The sequence below is a fragment of the Pundamilia nyererei genome, unplaced genomic scaffold, assembly GCF_000239375.1.
Source record: "Pundamilia nyererei isolate P.nyererei 1_Seehausen unplaced genomic scaffold, PunNye1.0 scaffold00066, whole genome shotgun sequence".
NCBI lineage: Eukaryota > Metazoa > Chordata > Actinopteri > Cichliformes > Cichlidae > Pundamilia > Pundamilia nyererei.
The window spans coordinates 1,636,758-1,664,428 of NW_005187467.1; the positions used below are offsets into that span (position 1 = coordinate 1,636,758).

A 27,671-nucleotide genomic window follows, 5' to 3' on the forward strand; every position below is an offset into this window, starting at 1 on the left:
GTGCTTGTTTGTTTCCTCAGTTTTTAGCTTTTCTAATCTATATATCTTATTTTTATCTATTTTCCTAATTCTCTATTTGAAGCTGGTTGACGCAACAACAATGTGGTAAACTTTGCATGTTACTCTTAAAGTTACGTCATTGATTAAAGGAAATTATTGCAGGTTTTGCAAAATGGAATCTGTCATGTCTATGCCTGGATCTTTGGTAAAAACCAAAGAATCCTTCGCTAGTGTAGGGGGTTATTAAAAAAATAAACAAATGTACTGATTTTAAGGCAACCTTAATTGGAAGATATTTTAAAACTTCGTATTTTTTGTACATAATCACAAATATTTTAGTGTCCATTAGTGTTTTTAACCAATAATGGACTTTTCTTTCAGATTTTACAAACTCGTCAACACAAAACTACCAACAGTCCCTGCGAGTGTTGTAGACTAGACTGTAAATACCCCAATATTCTGTTTATGCTGTAACTATTCAGAAACTGACCATTTGTTTCAGGAGTCTTTAGAATCATTAGTCAGAAATTAGCTCCTTATAAATTAAATAAAAGTGATTCTTTTAACCTTACTTTGCATACTCTGCTGGGCCCATGATGAGACCCTAAAAGCAGTTTTACTTCTTCTTTTTTTCACCAAGCCTCGCCACAATTGGTAAAGTGTTTTTTAAAAAATTAAAAAGTAAACTGTACAATGACTCTGAGGGCACATACAGGTTAACAGAGTTGAGGAAGTTATCTGCTTCATTCTGTTGCTTCATTCTGCATGTTATCTGGTGATATGCAGAGAGATATTTGTGTGCTCCTGCTCTGTCAGTTTGGATTTTTGCAGTCTGAGGTGGGACTCTGTGCATCGTCAAGTCCATACAGTCTTTAAAGTCTGGGTGATGTCAGTTCTTCGGCTTGTTGTTTACTGACTCAGTTCAGAGCTTTCCTCCGTTGACCCTTGACAATAATTTCCAAGACATGAGTTAGATCCATCATCTTAGTGAGCATATCCATGATGTCAGGGTGCTCCCTTGCTCCACTGATGAACTCTTCCAGCGTCAGCTCACCTGAGAGAGAGAGAAGTGGCACTCTGTGCATTTAAAGCTGTGATTTTATGGAAATAAATCACAAAGCAGAACATTTCACAACTATCAGAATGTTTACTCATGCTTTGTATTCATTTCACTCTGGTCACGGTGACAAAAGCCTTTTATCACTGGTTTCATTCTTGATACCCTTTATACACAATCATGCGTTTGTTACCTTCTCCGTTGACATCAATCTTCTCATATATAAGATGCACAATCTCTTCTGGAGGGATGTTGTAGCTTCTGGTGATGTCTTGAATGGCCTAAAAGAGAGTCATGTAAACAAGGTGATCATTGTATGGCTTTAGTCAGGAGTTAAGAATGAGCCAAATTGAAAACAGAGGTGAATTAGGAAGCCGTTGGATTTAGGTGCTGTGGCTACTTATGTGTGCTTCCAGAGTTAATCTTCAAGGCACCATTCAGAGAATTCTGCGAAGCTCACTACTTTGGATGCAGAAATCTGATTAGGAAGATTTCAGAGAAGGCATACTCTACCTTAAATATAGTTTCCAGTTCATCCTTGTCAATTTTTCCATTTCCATCCTGATCAAAGAGCTTGAAGTACCACTTTAGCTTCTGATTTATTTCTCCTTTCAATAATAAACTAATGCCTGCAATATATTCAACAAAGTCTATGTAGCCATCCTGTAAAATAAAAAAGGGAAAGGAGTGTAAATCTCAGATCATTTACTGAAAAAGCAAAACTTGTTTACTTCAAAGAATAATTACCAAATTCTGAATTAAATAATTAAGTTTTTTATCTTTGCAAACAAGGGCTACAAGTGCAGCTAATTTCAAACTAAGCTATATCAGATATTTAGAGACACTAAATTTAATACTTATAACTTTTTATCCTTTAAGTTGGAACAAACTAAATGATTCAGAGCATAAAATGTATTTTCTTTTGAACTCTTGTAGAAAAGAAAATCTGAGATCTTCATAATAATTGATGCATTCTACAGTATTACATACTGATAAAGACACCATTGAGCTATTTGCAAAACTGGTCCCCCCTGATCTGCATTACTCTATACTTCAAGTTTCCTGGTATTCTTCATGTGTTTCTTCCACCCAGTTCATATCCTCCAATATTAAATGTTTTCATACCCCATCCATGTCAAAGGTGACGAAGACCTGGTCCACATAACTGCTGGCCTCCTCTGTCATACCGTTCATTTCGAGCATTGTCTTCAGCTCAAAGAGCGTGATGAGCCCCGAAGGAGATTCCCTCATGAACTTTGTGTACCAGTGGTGCATGTCCTCCTCCAGGATATCATCCAGGTTGGAGCCGTGGGCACCCATTTTCACTCCAGATGATTGGGACTTTTGTCCAAAAACCCGTAGAGAGCTGCTGATAAAAGTGAATCCACAGAGGAAAGTGTAGCACCTACTCTGAGCTCTGAGTAACAACAACCTCCTTAAGCTTTATGTGTCTTGAGGCAACTAAAAGGAGACATAACCCTTTAATAGGATAAGCAGAGAATCTCGCTAAAACGTCAGGGCAAAGTGTGTGCTCTTTGATTGAACTAGTTTCCATTGGCACAAAGGAACTTCCTGCAGGGGTCACTTTCAGAGAAAGCATAGAGCATAACTTTCAGAGAATGGGTTTGTTTTTGGTTCGTTAAGCCATTTGACGGCCATCTATGAATAATTCAAGTATTAAATAAAGCACCAAATACTAGGGATGAACCCATGTTGTGTCTACACATATCAGAAAATTTAGCAAAAAATGATTTGAAATTGTATCTTTAGGTACTGTGTTACTAAAAGCCTATAATAAAAATATGTTATCTATCTTGTCATCTAAAGATCTGGAAACCTTATCCACGCCTTTATTTCCTCACGTCTTGATTACTGTAACTCTCTCTATTTAGGTGTCTGTCAGTCAAGCCTGTCCCGTCCCAAAGTTTGGTATTATTTATGCCAAATATGTATGCATATGAATGTACGTTTTCCTGACTCCTAATAACTTTGATTTTGGGATTTTCTCCTACAAGTCGTGAATAATCAAATCTTGTCATTTCTATGGCTTTCTGCCACCCCAGTGTTTGACGCTTATAGGCTAATTGTGCTTGCGTTTCTAACAATGGCAAGACTGATATTTTTAATCATCAGTCAGCTAGACTTCTTCAAGCATAAGTTTAATAATGATGCATTTTCCATGTGAATTTAATCTCAGCATGATCTGAGTTTTTAAGAATACAGAAAAATGTTGCACACACATTATATGTGTTCTTCGAGCACTGTTGACCTGTCACTGAACTCTGTGACTGGTCTCTGATCTACCATGAAGTAAAAAACAAAACAAGGCTATCAAAGCTCAGCGTGCCTGTTAGAGTAAATCTGGCTTTGGATGATTACTGATTCTTAAAATAGCATTCAGAAGAAAAAGCTCCTTTACTACAAGCAAGACATGCAGTTGCTACCTGTTAGACATAGACAGCCAGAATGGTGCCCATGAGCTATCACTGCTGCCAGCATATTTAGTAAAAATGTTTACTTAGAGGGAAAAAAATCCCCTCCGCGACTCTAAATACAGCACAGAGCAAAGTTGTCCAGTCTGGATCAATAAATTCCGTCTCAACAAAAATGTGCCAATATCTGCAATATTTGGGAATTTCAAAGAGCAAACAGGGCAGTGTGGTTTTATGTCCAGCTGTTGAAATCTTTTGGATCCCACAGATGCGCTGCTGTTTAAACTTAACCTTTTGACCACCATGTGACTGTCATGCAGGATGGCTGTTTGTGAACATGTAAAACTGTATTTCCCCCCTAGGAAAAAGAAGAACAAGAAATAAAACTCAGCATTTCTTTCCATATAGTGTTATTAGTAATTCGTGTAATACATAATACTTCCTTTTCTCGGGAAGTCTCTTTTGTCGTTTGAGAAAATTGCTGACGTAAAATTTGTTTTAGTGAAATGTGCAGCTGTGTAAATGATGCAATGTAAGTTCCATGGAAGCAACACCACAGTTGTTAAATCACATATAAGTATTTGCATTATTGCATCAGTTGTAAAAAAGGGGTTAGCCTTTTAAAGGAATGACTGTAATATCTTTATTTGGGAAACACATTCTTGGAAATTCAACAAGTTAAAGTGAAGAGAACTGAATGTCTGGTGTGGAGCAACTATCCTTGGAAATACAAACATTTATTACAGCTGTCATCTTAGACATACAGACATAATCACTGACACAGTAGCCAAAAAATAAATTAAAAACATACAACATAAACTGTTGCCAAAACCGTTGCAATAACCTGCTCCGTAGTATTTACAATGTGAATTCCCGTTCTCTGCAAACTGAGCCAGAGAAAGGAATCAAGAGAGAGACAAAATCCCTCAACTGTCCAGTGGAAAATACTCCCCCTAGTGTTCAACTACCAAAACAAACAGTGAAGGGGAAAACAGGGTCCCAACTATTTGCTTGCCCAATAAAACTGTTCTCGTGCTATAGTACACAAAACAATTTGCGTATAGAGTGCACAGTTTATAAGGGATGCGCAGCCTTTATGTAATAATAAGCAAATGACTCATTTTCCTGTTCATTTCCTATTAAACTGTTGATTGAATTGTGTTTTAGGGCTTTGCAAATGAAGTCGCAAAGCCCAAAAATAACAGCACAGATAAATTCAATACTTCCATTACAAATATACACCAGTTTTCTTATGTACAAATATCACAGTGAGAGTCGAGGAACTTAAAGAACTGACATGTAAATGCAGTAAACTATGAACAGTAAAACACAGTGAAATCTTAAGTACAATATCTCAATGTATTTCTTTCAATAACAATATGTTTTTTGTGTTTGTTTTCCATTTTTTGTGAGTTTGACTATAGGTTATATTTTAACCTTAAAAAATATCCCACACACAAACACACACATGACTACCATTACTTGCGGGGTGGCGCAACAATGGTCATGTAGCCTCCTGTGGTAAAGACGTCTCATATGCAGACTCATGAGAAAACAATGACATCGACGTGACATCATGGATGTTTAGTGGCTCATAAAAACTAAAAAGAAACCAAGAACTGGTTTTCTGGTCTCGCTGTAAACTTCTTGTCCTCAGTTTCCTAAAACCATTTTTAGGGAAGCTGGGTCAATGAACATTGGGTCCGATTCAGATTCCTGGTCATAAAGAAACTGTCTGAACACGTTGTACACCATCTCCCTGCTCAGAGTAAAATTCCTCAGCTGATCCTTCTCCTCTTCAGGCATGTGAAATGTCAGCTTGTAGTCAGCAATGACTAAACCGTTCCTGCGGGGGAGGATTAAACATTTCTGAAGTTTAACGCACAAAATTCGGTGGTTTCACCGAAATACACAGTTCATAAATTCTGAGTGTGACGCGTATTTACCTGAAAGCGTGTATCTCTGCGTTGATGAAGTATCGCCCCAGTGCAGATGAGGTTTTGAAGAGGTCAGAGAGCTGGGTGGGGCAGAACAAAGCATGCAAGAGAAAGCATTAGCAGGAAATTGTTTTGCCTGGCACTCCCCTATCTACCTTTCTCTCAGCTCAATTTTAATGCTAATTGCTTTTACATTAAAATTTCAGAAGAAGATGAAAGCATAAAGCGCACACACAGGTTTTTGGGGTTTTGTGTAAACCAGGGGTGGGCAACTCCAACTCGAGGGCCGGTGTCCCTGCAGGTTTTAGATGTGTCCTTGAACCAACACAGCTGATTTAAATGGCTAAATTACCTCCTGAACATGTCCTGAAGTTCTCCAGAGGCCTGGTAACGAACTAATCATGTGATTCAGGTGTGTTGACCCAAGGTGAGATCTAAAACCTGCAGGACAATACTGCTCTTTCTTTTTGTGTGTGTGTGTGTGTGTGCGCCCGTGGGGGGGGGGGCGTTACTCCACTATTCATAGTGAATGAAACAATAACAATCACTGTGTTTATCTTAAAAACATGCTGTAACCTGAACTGGAATGTTGTCATTCATCTGTTTCGTTTCTTTGGTGCATTGCAGGTGGATTGCACAGAAAACTACTGAGCTGAATACCATGAAACTTTGGCTCATTTTGCTACTATCAGTGTGCAGACATCGGCACATCTTCTATGACATTACCCTCTTTTACAACGTAGCTATTAACTATCCTTGAATTGCCTTATATAACAAGGGCACGTGGACTGCGCCGTGTATACACCATGGTTGCAAAAGGCAATGCTACACTGTTTGCCAGTAAATCTAATATAGCCACTGTAAAAGATATTTTGTACATTCACTATAAGGACAAACGAATTGGGCCAGATCTCCTAATCTTTGAATTTAGGTGTTTTCAGTCTCATTGCCACAAGTGCAGAAAAATCCAGCACTTGAGAGTCTGCCTTTACAGATATTTGTAAAACAATGAGTTGTTCTAAAAAGCGTAGTGCTGTAATAGGATGCAGTTGCAACAAGCCAGTTTGTGAAATTTATTCCCCTCCCTTAACTCTTAAAGTTTAATTTCCACATTTAACTCTAAGTGGTATTAACTACGTTAATACCACTTAGAGTGACCATCCATAATCTACTTCTTAAAACAGTTTTTAGGAACCGCAACTCAGCCACAGAGGGGTAGACCACAGATACCGGTGGTAACGTTGCAGAGTAGGGTCACCGACTGCTGAGGCGCCGATGTTCTTCTGACTAAATGCAAAGTTCCAAAACCTTCCTTGATCTTTACATTAAATCAAAAACTGCACGCCAGGATCATCACAGTATGGGTTTCCATAGCCGAGCAGGTGTCATCTGTAGATGGCCCAGTGATTTTGTCCATACAGAGTATGTAGCAAGTTCTAAATACAACCAGCTAACACGAACAGATCAAGTACATCGTTTATAAAATATAAGTTATAAGTGGTCCAACCTTTGTTCCTAGTTCTGTAGCCAGTGTTTGGCTTTTATTGGAGGAATTGGTGGCGAGTTCGTCTGTGAAGACCTGGTTTGGCATCTGGAAGCTCCCACGGAAATTCTGAATGACTGTAAACGATGAAGGGTCAAATATGTCATCCTCATCCTGATGGATCGCTGCCCAAAGAGAAATCAGTGAGTGAAAAATTCGAATAGTTAAAAATGCTGCATTGTAGCTCCCTGCAATATTCATGCTTTCACATAACATAAATTATATATTTTTTAATTTCATTCATTTCCATCTTAATGAATGCGCCACAACGTAGCACTAACAAGTAAAGAAACATAACCTTACCTGCACATATAGCCAGCGAAGTAAAAATCACTGCAATGATGACAATGAGGATGAATATTATGACCATCCATAATCTAATTTCCCAGAAGACTTTCTCATTCAGCTCTTTCTTTATCCCACGCTTAGTGCAGTCCTAGAAGATAATATAAATAATGAAATGGAATACACTTTACAAGGCAGCAGGTTTGTCATTAACTTAGATTTCTAGTCAGTTAATATACAGGCACTCAAACCTTTTCCCAACATGCACCAATTCAGAATACACATATTCATTTTTTCAGTCATTCACATAAAAAAACAAAAGATCAAAATTCATTTTAATTAAATTAAGATGAAAACATAAAAAACTGGGACAAATACCAAAAAAAAAAAGCCTCTTTATTCCAAACCACAAGAGGTAATACCCAAGAAAAAAAAAGCACCTTTCATACCTTTCCAGATTTTTGAGACTCTACATCACATGAAGATGTCTGCACTCCATTAGTACCATTTCTCTAGCAGGACACAAAAAAGATGGCATCATCACTTTGCTCACTTCCTTCACTAAATATAGAAGTCAAGAAGGGAAAGTGAGAAGTTTCTTTTCCTTCTACGGTTGCTTTTGTCTTCTGCTCAAAAAATAGAAAGGTCATACACAAAAATATGTAATTCTCATTCTGTAATAGAGAATAAAATAATAGTTTAAAATAAATAGAGCACAACTTTAGTGAAAGCTGCTTACGGGTTGCAGGAGACTCTCTGCTTCGGTTGGACTGGAATTCGTGTTGGCATCACCATATGTAACACATGTCCCCTACAGGGTGAAAAATTTGGGGATATTTATAAAAGATACCACAATTCTTGAGCCAGCTCCCTCTTTTTTTTTAATTTTACAAGGAAAATGGGACAAAGGTGCAGTGATTTATTGAAACATGAGTAAGAATACAAAGAACATGGAGTACATAAGGGAAGAACAGAGTTTTTACAAATTTGTAAAAGCTTGAAAATCAATATTTGGTATGGCCACCTTAAATCTTTGTCACAACTCTCTTAGGATGCTTTCTTCCCATTTCTTTAAAGGAATAGATCTCCAGGCTTCTTGAAGGATATTCAGGACTATTCTTTGGATGTTGGCTGCCTTTGTTTAATCCTACCCTGCTTTAATAATGGTGAGGTCCATACTCCAGGGAGGCCAGTCCATGACTGACAGTATTCCATTGTGTGTGTGTGTTTTCTATCCAGTGTTTGGGATAACTGTCACGCTGAAAAACGAAGCCACTGCCAGACAGTTTCCAGATAGTATTGCATAGTGGATCAAAATTGGACTTTTCTGTATTCATTTCTTAAGGACGTGACTTTAAGATAATAATAATAATCTGCTGTAGGTAGTTTTTATGCCTGCTGTTTCTTGATTGTCCTCCACTTTCCCAGTTTCCTCAATTGAATAAGGACACCCTGCACATCATGCTGAGATATTCCAGGTTTTCAGTTAACAGCTCTTTCAGAATCACCTTGTACTATTTCATGCCTGTTAAACTGTGTTATTGTTGGCATTTTTCATAGAGTGTGTTTTAGTGACAGGCTGCTAGAAGCACAAGGTGCAGTTTAAAATTGTTGTTGTTTTTAAATATGTTATCTGTAGAGAAAACACTGGTTCATCCCTTGAGTTAGTTGCCTTTTCTATGCTTGAATGATTCATAGGTCAGTGTTAACCCCCCAAAAATCTCTTAAATTAGTTAGGCAGAAGGACTGGATTGAAAATGAGTGGAAAAGCAGCCAATGTCCAAAGAATACTTTGAAAGACCTTCAGAAAATGTGGAGAAGTACTGCTCGAGACAGTTAAGAAATACAAGAAAATCCAGTTCCTTGGAAGCACAATATAAAGAAGTGAAGTGATGACTCAATACTGTGTTGAGCTGTGAGTTTGGGTCATATTTTCCTCACATTTAAAAGCACTTGAATAGAATTACTTTTGTTTTGAAGCTACTTTTCATTTCAAAAACTGGTTTTTGATCCTTTAAACTAAACTTTCACATCAATGAGTGAAAACAAAGTTGCTCAAGAATTGAGTCTGTATTATGACTGGAATCCTAAGCCATGTTACACCCTCAAGCACACAGGAGGAGCATGTGGGCTCCTTCATTTCATGCTGTTAATGCATTCCTGCTCTTCATACACACAGTATGAAAATACATAATTAACTCGTCCGTCTACATAAGACGTTAGTATAATTTTAGTAGTATTACAGAGTAGAGTATACAGGAAAGAAGGAGCATTTTGTTTTACTTTCTATTCGCACAGAGAGGGCTGGAGGACTTATTACAAGGTGATTAAACATACAGACAGTATTTCATAAAATATCATGACCAATAACGCTATTATTCAAAATAAGAATGCCATTAAACAGAATTTCACATATTTATACCATTTACTCACCCCATGAGCACGTGAAACCGGTGCTCCATCTAATTCATCTTGGGATTTCAACATATCCATCTGAATATCAACCATGGTGATCCTGGGCAAGATTCTTTCCAACCCGGAAGTGCCTATGCGCCTCAACTTTTAATGGTAATAAATACAAGCTGACCGCGGTGACATTAACGTCCCAGCTGAGATTCTCAAAGTATATTAACAGTTCCTGAATAACACCAGTCAGTGACTTCACATCGTTACTCAAGACAGCTTCTGGGAAAGCTTTTCTTCAGACGAGCCACGAAATCTTCCTTCCCTGCGTGTCCTTCTCAAGTCTGACAGGTGAGTCTTGAAGTTTCGGTGGAGCGGAGAGGCGGTGCCGACTTCGAAACTTGGGAGGAAACATTGGAAGGACTCATGACGTTATAACAGCTGGCCAGCGGCACACCAATGCGTGATTGATAAGCAGCTTCTCTGTTGAATTACGTTACAGAGTTAGATATAATGCAGATTTACCCGTAAGCACTGCTGTTTATGCTTTTCTTTGCAGCCCACGTGATTTTTTTCAGTATTCTTCAATCTGTTGGCAGCTATGCGCTCGAGTGCTTTTTATGATACGTAAGTATTTGCTTAACCAAAGCATGGCTCCACATAACGTTTATTGTTTGGTTTATCTCTTGATGACCCATATATTTACTCTGTCCTTGCAGGAGTGGTTCAGTTTATCAGTGGTTCGGATCATGTGAACTTATGACCTTTCAGAAAGCTGTTTTTTTTTTGTTGTTGTTTCTATTATTGTGATTTTAATTGAACAACGACTTCAAAAACGGTCGATACAAATAAACGAGATATTTACACATTGAAGATAAGTTTTATTCCACTGCTGAAACAGGTTTAGGAATTACTGTAACCTCTTCCGGATTACCACCAGAGGCCGACATACGCATTATTATGTACACTTGTTAGCAACTCAGTGTTGTTAGACATGGACAAGGCACATGCTGAAGATTAAGCTGAGCATGAGAATAGGGAAGAAATATGATTTAAAGTGACTTTGAACGCGGCATGGTTGTTTGTGCCAGATAAGCTGTCTTTTGGGCAAAGAAAAAAAAAAATCCAGTGAGGTGCAGGCCATATCAAGGCCACTCCACCCCTCACAACCAAAGTATTCAGAAGCACAACTTTGAACATAAACATGTCAAACCTTAAAACCGATAGGCTACAGCAGCAGAAGGCCACACTGGATGCCCCTAATGTCAGCTAAGAACAGGAAACTTAGGCTGCGGTTCACATGGAATCACCTAAAATTGAACTGATGGCTGCATGCAGCAGAGTTACACCATGACACAAAGCTAAAATAATAAGATAAGAAGATAAGAAGATGCACCTAATCTAAGTGAAAGTGTCCGGTGAGTATAAGTCACACCTTTTGTGTCAATAAAGGAGCTTTTTTTTTTTTTTTTTTTTTAAGACATGTCAGATGACATTCTTGGTATTTGTTAATGCTTAAAGGAGTATCCTCTGGCTTTGGTTTTCCATTTATTCTGAGCTTTGTTCAAGCTGAAAATAGAGAAAGCCAATGCAGAAAATTACATTAACTTCACGGACTAATGCTAATCGCCAAGAAGCAGTTTGTCTCATGTTAATTGGTGCAATGACACTATTAGTCAACAGTTTACACACATTAACATTACTGACATGAATTCTAAATAGAAATTGTAAGAGCGCTATATAGGGGCAATTCTACATTTGGTCAATAGTACAGTTTCCCTTTATCAATGACAGTGTCTTAATATAAACTCTGACTTTTTGGCTAAAAACTCCTCAAGACCCTCCTGCATTCCTTGGAAAACAGTTTTCTTTGGATGTGGTATATTCACTGATACATGACGATCCAACAAAAGGAAAACAAAAAACAAAACATAAAGGTATTCGTTATGTAAGAAAGAAGCAGTTTATTTTCTTAACATTTCTGTGCATGATTTCACAGTAGCACTGTGATTTCTATATTTTGAAGTATACAAAATAAAAAGACCAGCATAGATCAACATACATTAATAACAAAACAACTAAGTTAAAATTACATACTTTGCTTAAAGTACTTTGGTATGACGTCAAAGCATTTATATATCTGCTTACATATATATATATATGACCTATCTAATACATTTTTGCCTCTTACCAACCCACAACGTGGTAGCTTTAAACACTTCTGTGGATGTGTCAGGTACTCCTGATATGGAAGTGCACTCTTGACATTTCGACAAAGAAACATTTGCATTAAAAAAGAAAATTATAAAACAGGAGTCTTACAGACTTGGTACAACATGATGGATGTTTCCTGTGCTTAGGGAATACAGCATCAACTGCCATACTCATTTCCATGTGCACAAGCAGCTGCTTCTCATGACTCTCCAGTGTTTCGTTTTGTTTTTTAACTTATCAGCCAGTAGTAGGCGACAGAGGGACTTAAGAGCTGATATAAAGAGATAAAACCTGAATAAAATAACTCTTAAGGAGGAGTATTTCTCTAACAGTTTCTCAGAAAAGCACTGAATAACTTATTCATATATTTGGTATTTTTCATGTAAACATTCACATCCTCTCACTTCCCTCCTTCGTCTGCCTCCTGAGGTGTCTCTCCCTGCCTTTCTTCTGCCCTAATGTCACCTTCTTTCTGCTCGGCAGGCTCTGAAGCCTGCTGTTCCTCCTTCGAAGCATCAGAGCTTCGGTCTTGTTCTGCTTCATGCTCCATGTCTTCCCTGTTGTCGTGGTCGCTTTTTGTCATTTCAGCGTTTGCAGTTTCACAGTCCCCTTCCTTGTTTTCAGCTTCTTTAAGACTACATTCAGCTTCCTCTGATGGGCTGTCCAAAACCTGGTTCTTGACCCCATTTTCTTTTGGGCTGCACAGTTCACATGGGGACAGTCCACTCCCGAAGCCTTCCGCCTCCTCTCCAGCTGATCTCCTGTGCTGTCTTGTGGGCAGTCGCCTTTTAAATGACAGTCGTGCGCGGGTCTGTGTGGAAAAAATAAGCAAAAGGATTAATTTTACATCTGTAAGAGTGTGCAGGTTTTCAGCTGTAAATGATGCAAGTAACTGTTTAGGTTTAATCAGCATATGCGTGACAGCACCAAACAAATGACACCCAGGGACTCTAACTAGGCTAAGGGGATTACATCCTCAATCCACCCAGCAGGAACACACATGAACTACAGGAGCATCTTGCTTGAGCTTATCCAAGGCCGGCCTGTTTAAACAGACGTTGCAGAACCCCCACTGAGAAGCACGTCAGTAGGGACGGGGGGAAAATGTACCTGGCTGTGGTATCACAGCTTATTCGGCAATTGGCGTGAGAAAACACGGGGTTTCAATGTGACAGCAACTCATGTTGGTCATTTTGTGACGAAAGTCACACAAAATTCACCACGAAACATAAAAGAAAGTTAAAGGTGTCATGTAAGGTGCATTTTGGCCTTCTGAAAGTTCAAAGTAATAAGAGAAAAGTAGCCTAACTATACTATAAGGAGGAAGCACACAGCACCTTGTTGATGCTTGGCAATGGGGTCCCTTCAGGAGGGCTGTCGAAGCTGATGGGTTCCTCCTCTTCACTGGATTGATGCGAGGGTTGCAGGGTGGGAGTCAGAGGGCTCAGGCGGCTGCAGGGCATGGTGGGGGACAGCGGTGCCTGTGGCAGTTTCACCTCTGGAGTCTTTGGTGAAGGCAGCAGAGCAGTGGGTGACAGAGCGAGGTTGGCCTGAAGGGCAGGAGGGAAGATCCTGAAGCCAAGATACTAAAATTCTTCCATGAATTTTAAACTTCAATAACTTATAAACATACCAGAATAACAGTTTACTGAAACACAGAACTTGCTTTCTAAGGAGATTAGGTGAAGCAGAAACTAAACTCTAGCATTTCTTTGAACATGTGTAAATAATATTTCCAGTCACAACGTGAGCATCGTTCTGTGAAAACTGAATTTAACTCATTACTTTACAGGCCTACCTACTTGATATTGCTCTGCGTACAACTACAACATTCCAGTTTTAAAATGTCACTGCTATAAGTCTGTCCTTGAAAAATCAAAGTGCTACAAATAGCCGACAAATTAACCCCGCCAACTGATGTCCTACCTGCACCGGAGAGAAAAGAAAGAGGGAGAATCGGCAGCCCTTTTGTCCCATGGCTGCCCACCGTGTGAAATTGCAAACCAAAGGAACTCAAGTAGCAAGTTAAAGCCTCGCCAGAACCTCTGTAGTCCGTGATCCAATTAGCTCATTAATCTGTGCAGATTGCTGCATAAGGCACAAGCCTCTCCCCTTTTACCTCCCTGCATGTGAGCGGCTCAGGCACCAGTGAAAACAGAACAGCGGGTGGCAGTAATGCTTTAAAAAACAGACTCCTGAATACTCACTGCAATAACCCATCATTAGTGAGCTTAGCAGCTTCCCCCCCCCCTCCTTCACCAATGAACCATGTGTTGCACCAACCTGCAGTTTCTCAATGACGGCAGAGTTCTTCAGCTTGACTTTAATGGGATTTGGTGGAACAGCAGATTTCTGCCAGAGAACACAGTTAATGAAAGACAAACATACAGTGGATTCACAACTAATATTTGCTAAAAGCTAATATTTATCAAAAGTTAATATTTACTAAGAGCATTGGTTGATTGTGCTTTAAGGCGCTTTTTCTTATAAAGTAGCCCATTAAGGCAAATGTCCTACCAAATGCTAAGAATTGTTTTATATATTTAAACATATTTCAGTTTTGTTACTAACAAAATACACATTTTTATTGTTTTTTATGCTTATGTAACATTTCTGTTGTGCTTTTTATTGGCCCATAACTCAATGATAGATTTGCGTAGTTTGTTTGGCATGTTGTCATTTTACTGGGAGGAAAAACAACAGGCCTTTCCCAATGATTGAGGCAGAAGAAGAAAACCAAAAACACAAATAATAAAATACCACATTTATCAACATTACACTACCCACTATGTCGAAACTGTGAGGCTGCAATGAACATGCACAGTAAACAAATCCAAGTCTGTCTTCTGGGGACTTTCAAGAAGCCAAACGTAACACGCGGGTCAATGAACGAACGCGGTGACTCACATCTGACTCGTCGTTATCATCCGTTTGATTTCGCAACTTCAGGGAACACGGAGGTCGTCTTCGAGGCTACAAATTTAAGGGAAGAGAACGAGCAATGATTCACTAACTGCTTCCTTTAAGAAAGCACATATATTTGAATAATGTTCTGCACGGACATACATGTTTATAGACTTTTGTTTTGTTATACAGGACAAATAAAATGCATTACCTCGCCATTTGAGTTGGGTATTGGAAGAATATGACCTTTGAACTTTCCGGCCAGCTCAGCCACCGACGGCTTGGATGGAGAATTCTTCTGAAAGAAAGGAGAAAAAGTGAAAAATACTGTATGAAAACTTAAATATACTGAGAAAAAAAAAATAAAAAATTTTCGTTTTAGTATTTCACACACAGACTTCAAAGGTTAATGACAATTCCACAATCGTGACACAAGAACAGTGAATAATATGATAATATTAAGCAATATTTCTATATAGTGTGTATATACTATAACATGAAAAAATCTAAACCTTAAACATAATAGTGCATCAAGACTTTGTCATGGAAACCAAACTGTGGAACTGAAAGGCACTTTTAATTACACCCCCCCCCCTACTTGTCTAAGCTGAATGTTGTAACAAAGGGGTGTAACTTGCTGAACAAACAGAGCTAAAACATGATCCATTTTAATAAACATGGCATGTGCAGAAGGCAGTAGAACACAAATCATGTTCTAAGATTAAAAAAAGAAAAAAAAAGAAGTTTTTCGCTTCCTTCTTCTTAACAAGACTCCATCAGCGTGCCGGTTTAGTCAGGTCCTTAGAGGATCTCATCTAGAAAGCACAGGAAGTGAGCCCCCCCCCTCTTTCGCTCGGTCTCTGCAGCTGTTCCACATCACGCTGCAGCCTGTGACAGGAGGGACCTGTCCTCTGCTTCAAACTGTTATCACTTCTTGGCTGCTTTACTTTCAGTCTCTCCCACTATTCCCAAGCTGATTGCTAAACATCCCTCCTCCGCACTTTGCTTTGATGGCCAGTAACTCCACTCTACCGTGGCTTAAGTAATAAGTTTGCTGACTGTGTCAGACCTAAATCTAAATTGAGAAAAACAACATCAGTACTAGTTTTTTTCCCAGGGTCTAGGTGCATGTTATACCAAGTATTGGAACCGTGCATTAGCTGAGCTATTTGTTTGCATAAGTTGGCAGTCGAAGTTATGCCAGGACTGTGCAAATTCCAGTGCATGATGCAGCCTTTTAATGGTTTGCATTATATTCACTGCTTGTGGGACCCCTCCTTGTCTCTTTGTGGCTTTCATATTACATCTCATTACCATCATACTTTTATTGACCACTAAAAAGCTCGTGCCTCTCCTCACATCTGCGATTCCAGTCACATTTCCTGGGTGTGCACTCGCAGTTCACCCGCCTTGCACATTTTGAACTGTGGCCCATGAAAACATGGATCTCCCAGGCTTCATAGATAGACACATTCCACATTTTAATCACACGCCTTATTTTCCTTCCCCCCCTTGTTCTCAGCATGACCTCACCACCTTGCTCCCTCCACCCAAATACGTAATGGCACCAGCGAGCCTCGCAGTGCCTCTCGTAACATTTCTCTGCATTCGAATCCAGAGCCAGCCCTTTTCCTGAAATCTCTTTTGTCATTCACGATAAATAATAATTACAAGTGACCACCCACTCGTCATGCCATTATTTTGTAACCTCTAATTGTTTAACTATTTCCTGTCCTTCAAAAACAAATGCCTCCTTGAGAACAAAGTCAAAACACGTGCAGGGGACAGGAAGTGGAACTCTTTGTTTTGTATATCTATGCTCTGATGTTTTAGGTGAACAAAGTCATGATTGCAGTTGGAAAATTGAAACTGCTTATGTGCAGGAAAAAATACTACAAATTATTAAAATGTGGAGAAGCAAGTAAAAGTAAAATTGATATATGTAAATGTCAAGAGGGTCTAGGAGTGTTAGTTATTTAACATCTGCACAGCTTCATAAGAACTAATTGGAGGTGCATCATTATTCTTTCATCCTTCTTTTATGTAAGCCCTTATCTTTAATGAGCTTCTTCATGTGGAACGAAAATAAATGTCACGCTCCATAAAAACTCCCGAATTTAATGACACTTAATACGCATTTATATAAGATGATAAATGTAATTCTGTTCATGCATAATGTAAAAATATCCAAGACGTGTATTATCAACACATCAGCAGTTACTTTAAAACTACAGTCTTGCATATATTGAGGTAACACCCAAGACCATGCGACATACTGTCTGTGGACGTAAAAACAGTGGTTTTATTAGGTTTCTCATCAGCTTTGAGTTTCACAACATGTTACAGATACAAAGTCAGCACTCTTATGAAAAATGAAGTGCATCTTAACAACGCCAGTGACAAAAATCTTTTTCCTCTCAGCTCATGAACACATATAGCTTCATCAACTGTGTCACCAAGATGACAAAAAGGCTTCTGGTGGGTTATCACTACTACACATGCTTAACTTTGGTGGGACCCCAAGCTCAGTGGAAGAGTGGGAAACTATGTTTCACTACGAGCAGGGCAAACTATTTCTGGGGCTCTAGGCCTGGGAAAAAGCACCAGAGCTGTGCAGGCTTCCTGGATCACAGCTCTACTCTGTAACCCCCCGGCTCCTAAGAGAGTGTGTCCCTGGACATGCTAGACCACATCTGAAACATACCATAATCTAGCATACAGGGCAATTGAACATATCTAAAAAAGGAAATGCCTTCTAAAATGGTAAATGGCCTGTATTTGTATAGCGCTTTACTAGTCCCTAAGGACCCCAAAGCGCTTTACATATCCAGTCATCCACTCATTCACACACTGGTGATGGCAAGCTACATTGTAGCCACAGCCACCCTGGGGCGCACTGACAGAGGCGAGGCTGCCGGACACTGGCGCCACTGGGCCCTCTGACCACCACCAGTAGGAAACAGGTGAAGTTTCTTGCCCAAGGACACAATGACCGAGACTGTCGGAGCCGGGGCTCGAACCGGCAACCTCCAATTACAAGACAAACTGCCAACTCTTGAGCCACGATTGCCCCATGTGTGACACACACAAAACCAGGCCCAGCTTAAATCCAAGAAAGCTTCCTGGAAATAGCTCATTTAGGTTCGCTTTTGCACAAATTAAAAGTGTTCTTACCATTCAATAGCTGCATTTTGATGCTTTCAGTAAGACTGGCATTTAATGGATCAGAGGTAAAGTGTATCGTCTTTAAGTAAATGACTGACCGCAATAATATAAGCAGACATATGCACTATAGCCCCCACCCCAGCAAATATCTCCACACTGAACAACCACCAGCTTTGCAGTCTTTTTGACATCTAGTCGAGTTTGTAAAACAATATGAAAATGAAAGGTGTGAAGGAAAGCCACTGATGAAATATACTTCTCAAACATTGTCTAGATGTCTTTGTTTGGCTTTCTATCCAAAGAAGGTTTCGTTTAAAAAAAAAAAAAAAAAAAAAGTTATCGATCGAGTGGACAGTGAGAACATCAGGAACTATAGCCACTGAGTAGACAATGTACTGCTCACACCACAGCTTTGTAAGGAGAGGATATCTATGACAGTGTAACATATTTACCATGTAACAATTTAAATAGATTTTAGATAAACATCATGGCTGCTGTAATACTTCCGGAGAACACCGCGTAAGAGTATTCACTAAGATTTAGTTTGTGTAAAAAAAAATAAATAAATAAAAAAAAAAGGTTCAATTTGTCTGGTTTTGTCAGAGTGAGCCTGTATAATACTTGGAAACAAAATCCATTCATTGAATTCTATTATTGTAGGATATTTACCTTATAATATAATATGCGCTATATCAATAAAACTGAGTCTTTGTAGTCATATGGTGACCAGTTTTGACCTGAGATGTAACGTCACCATTTTAGTCATGCTGGGACATTACTTAATGGATGAGCCGTGTTAATTTCATTGATTAATTCTTTTAGTCATAGTTTTTATCAACAAGCTTTTTTCCCCCTGACGATAACTAAATAAAAACTAATGCACAAGGACAAAATCTATGATAAAATGTTTTCACACTTGCGTAGACATATAAAAACAAGATGAAAATGTTCTGGTCAGACAAAATCCAATCAGAGTTCATCAATTTGTGTAGAAAGGCGGGACGAGTTTGGAAGTGACCCAGAAGTACTCTCCTTGTGCCGTAAGGTTAGACATGAATTTGATCTGCCGCCGACAAACGGAGCGGGAGGAGGCAAGCTCCCATGCTCCCCGTTTCTCATGAATACGCGATAAAATGTCAACACATGGGATGATAATAAGAGTAGACGCATTACACTTTTGATTTCAGGAAAATAAGACGCTTTGTAACTTTTGTAACACCTCGTTTTAGCCAGTCTACAATAACGTTACAATATTTAGTCAACTAAAACTAGAGTAAATGAAAAAAAGAATTTAGATACTAAATTATGATTATAACTAAATCAAAATTTGCTGCCAAGTTAACAGTGCCCGTGAGAACGGAAATATTTGATGCAGTCACATCAAATACTTTAAATCCTCATTTATCTGAGTGTGTGATGTTGGGGCACCCTGATATACAAAGAGCACGGCAAACAGTCAAATATCACTTCTGCTGGGTGGTCACAAGGTTGGGGTCAAACACGAATGCATCTGAAGAGATTTAGGAAAAATGTGGATAGTATCTACTAGAGTAATCAATAGATAAAGTGAGAAAATTAGAAAAAGTAAAATTGTACTAACAGTGGGACCAAAACTGGAGACTCCCATTTGCCATCAAGAAGACGTTTCTATGGTTACCTATGAGGTTTAACACAGTCTTTAAATAACTAACTGAGAAATTAAGGTGCTACAATTTCTTTAAAATCAATATACTGCTCTAAAAAGATATTTTGAAATTGCTGAGAAAATTATCTACGAATTCCACATTTTCTCTGTGGGCTGTGCTTAGAGACACAAAGGTTATTGCTAACCAGTGCCTTAATTTTTAGGCTGTGGATGGAGACACGAGGTTTACTGTATGACTAGCAGAAGGAGAACAGAGAGACCACAGATCACACAAAACCAGTTATTGTCCGTTCCTGTGATTCCCATTTCCAGAGGCAGGAGAGAAGAAGCACATGATGTTAGTCTGCGTAAATCTTAAACATATCTGCTTGTGCAATGGTCTGAGAGCAAGAAGCCATGTACATAAAGGAGCTGATAAAGGTGCTGTCTGGCGCAGGATCTTTTAACTCTCAATCCTAATAATGTCTAACTGGCGAGCCTCAGGGTGTGGATCGGTGAAAGTGAAGATAAATACAGCACACAGCTGTTCAGCAAGACTTTGTTCCATAGGTTCACGAAGCCTAATGGCTTTAGTTTGAGTTTGCAGACTTTTCACAAGTCAGCGTGTTCTGCCAGGGGGAAAACCACCACAGTTAGCAGCTCCCTTCTGCCTACACTTGTTAAGTGGCGAGAGAACAGACAGGCACTTTCTTGCTAGCTGCATTTCCAGGAAAACATGATGTGTTTTTGGACCAGACCTCATCTGAATATGTCAGTTTTCCACTGCCCATTACTGGCACCACCGTTGTGTGTTTTCACTTACGTGTGCTAGTGTTATAAAAGGTCCTGAATCAGAGGGATGAGGTAAATGGACAAACTCATTCACTTGTTGCTGCAGCCTCCGGGGAAATGGGAGGTACTGCAGACACAGCCTAACACTGTCGACTGAGGAGACAAATATTAAATAAGCATCCAGAGAAAAGGAAAACAAATCCAAATGACCCGAGAACAGAAAGCTGCAGATAAAGTTATTTTTCCCAAGAATGCCCAGAAGGCCAGAACACATTTTTCTCAAATGTGATAAATGCACCAAAAATATCAATATCCCAAGTGACTTTAACTGCGATTTGATTAAGAAATTGTTAATGTGGGAATGCACTGTTTAACAAGAATCTGAGAAACAAAAGCTACCAGAATATGTGAACAGCTCATAGTAGAGATTACAGCTCCCAAACATTTGAACTTATTCAGGAAAACTTTAGTGAGTCTCACAGGGCTCTGGTATTCTCATTCACTCTGATCCAAACAGCACAATGACAAGCCATCAGCATAGTGAATCAGATGGTTGACATTGTGGACTAAAGAACACAGACAGTCACGGGATGACATCATTCAGTGAAGTCACTTTAATTACATGGTACCTGCAGTGTGCCAGAGGATCTGGGATCTGTTCAGGCATAGCGATCATATTTTGGCAGTTTGGCAATAGCCTGAATAGTGTAGTGATGGAGTAAAGGGATTTGAAGTGGCACATAAGTATGAAACTGGATGTAGACAGTGACATTATATATGCTGCTTGTGAATAAAACATTTTTTCCCCATGATTTCTTTCTGTTGGGAATTCAATCTATCCTCCCACTTTTCCACTACTCTACCACTTCCTCTTCCCAACATTTTCTTAACTCCATTCCTGGCACCACTATATTCTGCTAATGAGAGTTGAACTGCATGCGTTTCTAGATCATTTCAAGCAAACTTAAGGCTTTCAGACCGGAGATTGTGCAACAAACAACCACCCTGTACAGCAGGATGTCATTTGTGTTTCAACTGAAAACCTTACAGTTTGACTTTACCCTACTACCACAACCACAGAGACCAGAGTAGTATCTACATGTCACCTGTGTTCTACACCAACTAAGGATAGTTTCAAATCTTATTTAGTGAATTTATAAAAATTTGATTAGGTTTCCCAACAGTATATGTGGACAGGTTAGCCCAACATCAGCCTGCTACAACGTTTAAACTGAATCATAATTTTACTGGCAGTAGAAAGTCTCTAAAAAGAACATGGTGGCACAGTTTAGGTTTGCCAAGTTGAACTGAACAAACCACAAGACTTGAGATGATTTGGTCTTGTTTTGCAGCCAGATAACATCTTGCTGTCATTGACTCGTACAGCAGCTCCTATGTACACCGCAGTATTCTTGAGTCACATGTGAGGCTATATGTCACACAGCTAAAGGTTGACCGAATCTGGGTCATTCAACAGGACGATCATTTCAAACTTCCCAGAAAATCTGTAATGAAATGGCCAAACATCAGCCTGACAGAAACACGCTGGTGTGATGTTAAGAGCTGTGCATAAACGAACGCCCACAAAACTCAAAGAACATTGTAAAGAAAAGTGGGCCGAAATTCCTCCACAGCAATGCGAGAGACTGATAAAGTCATACAGAAAACAATTTCTTTGAATTTTTGCCACAGCAGAAAAAAGATATTGAATTGTTGGGCCTACATAGATTTTTACAAGACTGCATGAAGTGCTATGAAAACTCTTTTTCACATGACTGTACATGCCCAAACCCACAGGATGCACGTGTCTTCCAAGCTACAACAACCTAAAAATCTCAATACCTTTCACACAGTACATTCAATAATAAAGCAACAATGATGAAATCATAAATATTCAACATCTTAAAGAGGTTGCAAGATTTTCCTTTTTAAGAAAAATGCAAAAGTTGATGTGGGAAAAAGGGCAATTGCAAACTATGTGCATCTTGCAGCATTTATTGCATTTGCACTACTTTCTGCCAAAAAAAGGAAATCAAGAGCATGGCTAAATGCCACATTTAGAAGAGGGTGGTTGAAGAGGTGCAGGTAGCAGGGGTTAACTGTTCTGCAGGGAGATTTGTAAGAAATGTATAAACTCATGATGATAGTGTTTTTGTAGTTTCCACTTCCTCTGTTTGGCTCACTGTTCTCAAAATCCTTCTGCACGTACCTCGCATTTTTTAGACTTTGCGCTGAAAAGTCAGCATGTTTGAGAAGCTGCAGATGTCTAAGACAGCACAAACAGCCTCCCCGGCCTTTACAAACTTAAATGGCTTTGACTGCAATAACTTGTACCCTGTCAGCTCTGTCAAGATGAAGATCTCAAGAACTTGCCTGCAATAACAAAGCTGGGCCAGAAGTTGTGTTGCCAGCATTCAAATTACAATGATTTCTTCATGGTGTACATGCATGCGTTCATGGTGTAATTTTTAAGGGCAAACAACATGCGTGTTTTGCTTCTACATATCAGTGTCCTCTGCGTTCTCTCTTCTGTAGTTCCCACCCCACACACAGTATCTCTCTGCTTCACGCATTGCTTTGAACTGTTAGCTCTGACGAAGTCTCGTCCTGATAGCAGAACCTTTTGGTCCGTGTGGGCTGCAAATAACAACATTGTTTAGGAAAAGATCAACAAAAGTGTTGCAGTAAAACGCAGCAAAAGCATTTAGAGGATTATGGGGCTTAATGAATCATTTGATCGGTCGTAAAGGTGCAAATAGCCTCCTATGACTCGAGGTGCTATAATGAGGGTCGACGTGGAGAAGTAACTTCAAGCAGCAAAGCAGAGAGTAGACATATGCAACACAAGGAGACATAAAATGCCTTACCTTGAATTAAACTTGGGCAATTTCACATCTGATGGGAACAATTAAACTGCTTCAGCCAGCTGCAGAATCAAGCCCATTTGTCAACCAAACACATTGTGTGCATCCCTCAGGCGTGAAAAATATTATAAATTTACCCAGTTCTGATTTTTTCCCCTCCAACTCCATTTTTTAGATCATCTCATCTTTTATTGTTGCAGCTCACTTCTTGCTGAATGAACCGCCACCGACTCCTAGTATGATTATTGTCATACTAAGAAGGAGGACGATTATTGTCTGCAGACAATAATCTTCGTCCCCCTCTCCAGACAATAATCATTGCACTCATTCATACAGTGCATCTGCATCTTCATCTGGGAACATGCACTGCAAACATTATCAGAGAATCTAAGCATTTTTAAGGAGTGCCAAAGATGGTTCACAAGGAGTGTAAGTTACTTTTTTTGTAATGAGCGTAGTCCAACTCTCATGTCAACAACAGTTAAGTTAGGGCCCCCCCCCCCAAAAAAAAGTGTTTATTTTCACCCTGTTAGTGTTATCCCCAGGGAAACTGCATGCATTGTGAAATAATCAAGAAAAACTGCAAAGAGCAATAAGATTCTGCATGAAATTATTTTGCAATTACATCCTTTTGGAAGTCAAAGCAAAAATAAAGTTAAAATAAGTAAAAATAAATAAATAAATAAATAATTAGCCTATAGAAAGCATAAGTTAACTACAAGATGCTGGCTGTTTGTCCAAATGTCACCTAATTCATCCCAACAATGCTCAAAACTGTTTTGGAAACATAAGTGAATTTTATTAACTGTAAAAGTCACAAAACATTGAACAGACACCCCACTGTGTGTGCTTTAAACGGAGATATAGCCATAACGACTCCGTGACTCAGAGGATAGGCCACAGTGTCTTCCACTTTCCTTGATCTTAGTGTTTTGCATTCCACTGAGTTTCACGGTCAGTTAGGTGTCTGTTTTATGTTTGCTACAGAGTGGACCATTCATTTGGTGTACTGAAACATGGCACATTAGCACTGGTTAGGAAAACAAGGCAAGGCCCATCAACAGGAATTAAAAAACACCTGTCCAAATCACACATATATGGGTTTATTTTACCACACATTGTCTAACATTTATGCAAATGAGTGTAGCGTATGTTTAGTGAGATAGTACCTCATTTGCATTTTTAAATGAGAAAGTAATTAACTCGGAAAGTTTCACGGTGATATCTTTGAGATAAACCGTTTTCAGATAAAAACCGAGGGTATATTACCACAGGTATGAGTACATTTATTTTTTGCCAACCATTTTTGAGCTGAAGTGTCAGCAGTACATGTCCCAGTTTTATTCCTACCTATCCACTGAAGTATTTTTCCAACACATTCTTGGAGTAACAACCTTTGTTACCTTTGTTTGCAAATCAGCATGAGCTTAGATAAATAATGCCAGAAGTTTCTTCCTGTTAAAAAGGAGTTTTTCCTTCTCCCAGTCACCAAGTGCTTGCTCTTAGGCAGTCGTCTAATTGTTGGGGTTTGTTCTGCATCGTTGTACCATTTTTACCTTGCAGCATTAACCACCTTGAGGCGACTGTTGTTGTGATTTCGAGTTAAATAAAACTGAATTTAAATAAAGCCACAGGTGCATGTGAAAGTAAAAAAGTCACCAAGTTTAATGGTGATCGGGAATATACATGTTTATTTTCTTTCTTTTTTTTACTCTTTTCGTCTGTAGTTGTAGTATACAACCCTTGACAATGGACTACATGTACCAGTGACTGCAGCGCTGCGAGCACCATTTAAAAAGACATGTTGTTGTAATGCAAAAGTGGAAAAACTAACTCATTAGCAAATGTCTGGCTGGTACAGACTGAGTTTCTGTGTTATTGGTCTCTTTACTTAGGATTACATAATAAATGTGCATGCCATATGGTTGGCAATGCGATCTCAAATACTCAGTCCTCCAGCTGTGAGGATGTTTTTCCATGAGAGGAAAACCACCACACATGCATATACAGTACTAATTTTCAGGTGTTTGTGCACATACACACAAACACACAGTTGGAGTTCCTAGAAGGGAAACACAAAGTTTAAGAACTTCCATGTGTTAATCTTCTCCTTAGGCTGGCTTGAAGGCGGTGACGTAAATCAACATTTGTGACCGTGACCCAGTCTTTGACTATGCTAGAACCACACATTGGCCACCATTAGCATGTGACATCCAAAACAAAGCTAAAGACACTTGGATGACAAATTTCACTTCACTAATTGTGGTAATTGCGGAAAGACCAAATGAGCTCAGTCATCAATAGATCCATGAAACTGCTGACAGGTAATAGCAGAATATCCGGGTCTATATGCTGTTCACAGGCTCCCAAATCAAGTCACACTGGGGTTTTTTAGAGGGTACAGAAAATACATCAAATGCACATCAAAGCTTTGCTTCAGGATGAAAGTTCAGTTTTTGATTTTTTTTTTTTTAACAGTTTCATTTCACTGGAAGTATTTCAAATCATAAATACTTGTTTGTTAAACGCTCTTATCTTTCGAGATTCGACTATTTGCTACACAAAAAGTCGAATAAACTCGCAAGGTGAACAAGTCAAAAGCAATTCTAAAGAATGTGAGATCGGTTTTGTTCTCTGTCTTCTTCTGTGGTTGGAGAAAAGGGGTATTTATGCTATTTTCCACGTGAGATTAAAAAACTTAATAATGATGTCTGAGGGAACAGCTTGTTTTGCAGGGAGGAGGCCGGGAACCTGTGAGCACACAGTGCAGGGGAAGACTGAACAGACTTCCTATACCATAAAGAAGAGCTCGTGTTCTTTCTTTTAGCTTCAGCACAAGTGAGTAAAGGAAAGTTTGGGTTCTGAGAAGTGGCAGGAACCCCCAAAAGTCCTTACAGAAGACTTAAAATTAATAAAATAGCAGTTTGAACTGTAAATTTGCCATCGCGGCAAAACAGCATCTGGTGAAAGATGTTCTAAAAGTTCCGTTTCCTTCCTCTACACTGCTGTTGTGTTGTTAAATTGTGACCACAAACCTGTTATTGAAGCATATCAGCCGGAGGCTCAAACACACAGAGCCAAATAGGTTAAAATTGGTGTGTCTTTAGTCTCTATGCTTCAAAAACACACACACACACACACACACACACACACACACACACACACACACACACACACACAAAAGAAAAATCCAAAAAGTGAGTCTGAGTTTAAAAGCACATCACGCTGCTATCACGTGCTGGTTGCTATCACAAACCACACTATATGATCATCTTAGTAAAGACATAGGACACGCACATAATGAACCATTGGTCAAACATTTGTTAAAACATTGCGCAAACAAATATCCCAGTAATAATACTGAGCACAAATAAACTCTCCTATGATGCAATGCCTTAATTTCAACCACACAGTCTCTACACACAACCAGATTAAATGTTAAAAACATCTGGCTTCAGAGCACGGGCTGCATAACGACTGCGCTCGGAGTCATATATATAGTTTCTACCTCCATCCTGTTGAATGTGGAAAAGACCGTCCCCTCCTGCGTTATTCTCTCCTTTTCGGCCTCTTGGAGCGAACTGCTGGGTTGTGAGGAAGGTGAGAGCGGGGAGAAGCGTAGCTCGTAGATAGAAACTCTGTGTTTATATCTGGAGCCAAATCAGCCTCATGGAGGTGGGAGGAGCGGGCAACTTTCACGCGCATTTGGCTCCTTCAACGCCGTCAAGTCAGTCGGATTGAAAATGCCACTTTTCCCAAAGCCTTTCAAAATAAAACGCACTTTGCCGTCACTCAAAATTACTTTTGTCTTGCAGGTTTGGCAGCTGCTGTTACAAATGAAGCAGATATCCCAAAATAAATTTTGCTATGGACATACTAATAGATGTTTTATTCAACGAAATGAACTTGCCATTTAGTTCCAGAAGGCGACAGCTTTAATCTTGGGGGACAATCGTTTGCTTTTGCCACATGGCAGCTAAGAGTTGCTGTGACAAGGCAGCCAAACTGTACGTTTCAATCCTTTACGTCACAACAGCAGCAGATTATCTGCCAAATGAGTAAACTTATTTATTTACTCTTTTAGATCATAAATATAGTTTTTTCTTGAAAATGGAGTACATGCACTATTTTATTGGCGAGAATTACCCATTTAAAGCCTTTATTTTGAAGACAACGTTGTCACGGATGTGGTGTTGTTTTTCTTTATTTTGATGTGGTTAAGCTGCGCTGGTAATCAGGTGGGTGGTATGTATTTTTGCTGTGCATAAGAAACATGTTCGGGTAGAGTTCAGTTCCTTGCTGTAGGTGGTTCTCCCACAGAATCCTGACAAATGTCTCATTAAACCACATGCACTTTTTCACATTGCTATTTAATGGTTGCTTCATTTGGTGTAAATATCCTGCAGGGTCTCTAAAAGTTAACTTGACAACTAATTAGAACAATGTGACAA

At 39.2% G+C, this 27,671-nt stretch overlaps 3 protein-coding genes across 4 annotated transcripts; all 3 read right to left on the minus strand.

Moving 5' to 3' along the window:
• Positions 1 to 6: 6 nt before the first annotated feature.
• Positions 7 to 2,498, minus strand: guca1c (guanylate cyclase activator 1C). Its single transcript, XM_005735961.1, has 4 exons — positions 2,183 to 2,498; positions 1,571 to 1,720; positions 1,251 to 1,338; positions 7 to 1,054 (listed from the first exon to the last, which is right to left on the minus strand). Exons 1-4 carry the CDS (start codon positions 2,375 to 2,377, stop codon positions 918 to 920), a joined length of 570 nt encoding a protein of 189 aa, XP_005736018.1. The 5' UTR covers positions 2,378 to 2,498; the 3' UTR covers positions 7 to 917.
• A 1,609-nt stretch (positions 2,499 to 4,107) lies between these two features.
• c15h3orf52 (chromosome 15 C3orf52 homolog) lies at positions 4,108 to 10,061 on the minus strand. Its single transcript, XM_005735962.1, has 7 exons — positions 9,688 to 10,061; positions 7,994 to 8,065; positions 7,704 to 7,766; positions 7,273 to 7,405; positions 6,934 to 7,094; positions 5,436 to 5,506; positions 4,108 to 5,335 (listed from the first exon to the last, which is right to left on the minus strand). Exons 1-7 carry the CDS (start codon positions 9,760 to 9,762, stop codon positions 5,143 to 5,145), a joined length of 768 nt encoding a protein of 255 aa, XP_005736019.1. The 5' UTR covers positions 9,763 to 10,061; the 3' UTR covers positions 4,108 to 5,142.
• Positions 10,062 to 11,597: 1,536 nt separating this feature from the next.
• On the minus strand, positions 11,598 to 26,881 carry LOC102193001 (capZ-interacting protein). Of its 2 annotated transcripts, none has more exons than XM_005735964.1 (6): positions 26,729 to 26,881; positions 14,987 to 15,070; positions 14,779 to 14,844; positions 14,155 to 14,223; positions 13,209 to 13,421; positions 11,598 to 12,682 (listed from the first exon to the last, which is right to left on the minus strand). In XM_005735964.1, exons 1-6 carry the CDS (start codon positions 26,732 to 26,734, stop codon positions 12,272 to 12,274), a joined length of 849 nt encoding a protein of 282 aa, XP_005736021.1. In that variant the 5' UTR covers positions 26,735 to 26,881; the 3' UTR covers positions 11,598 to 12,271. The 2 variants fall into 2 exon arrangements, with proteins under 2 accessions (XP_005736021.1, XP_005736020.1); XM_005735963.1 differs by having other exon boundaries at positions 14,987 to 15,073.
• Positions 26,882 to 27,671: the final 790 nt, after the last annotated feature.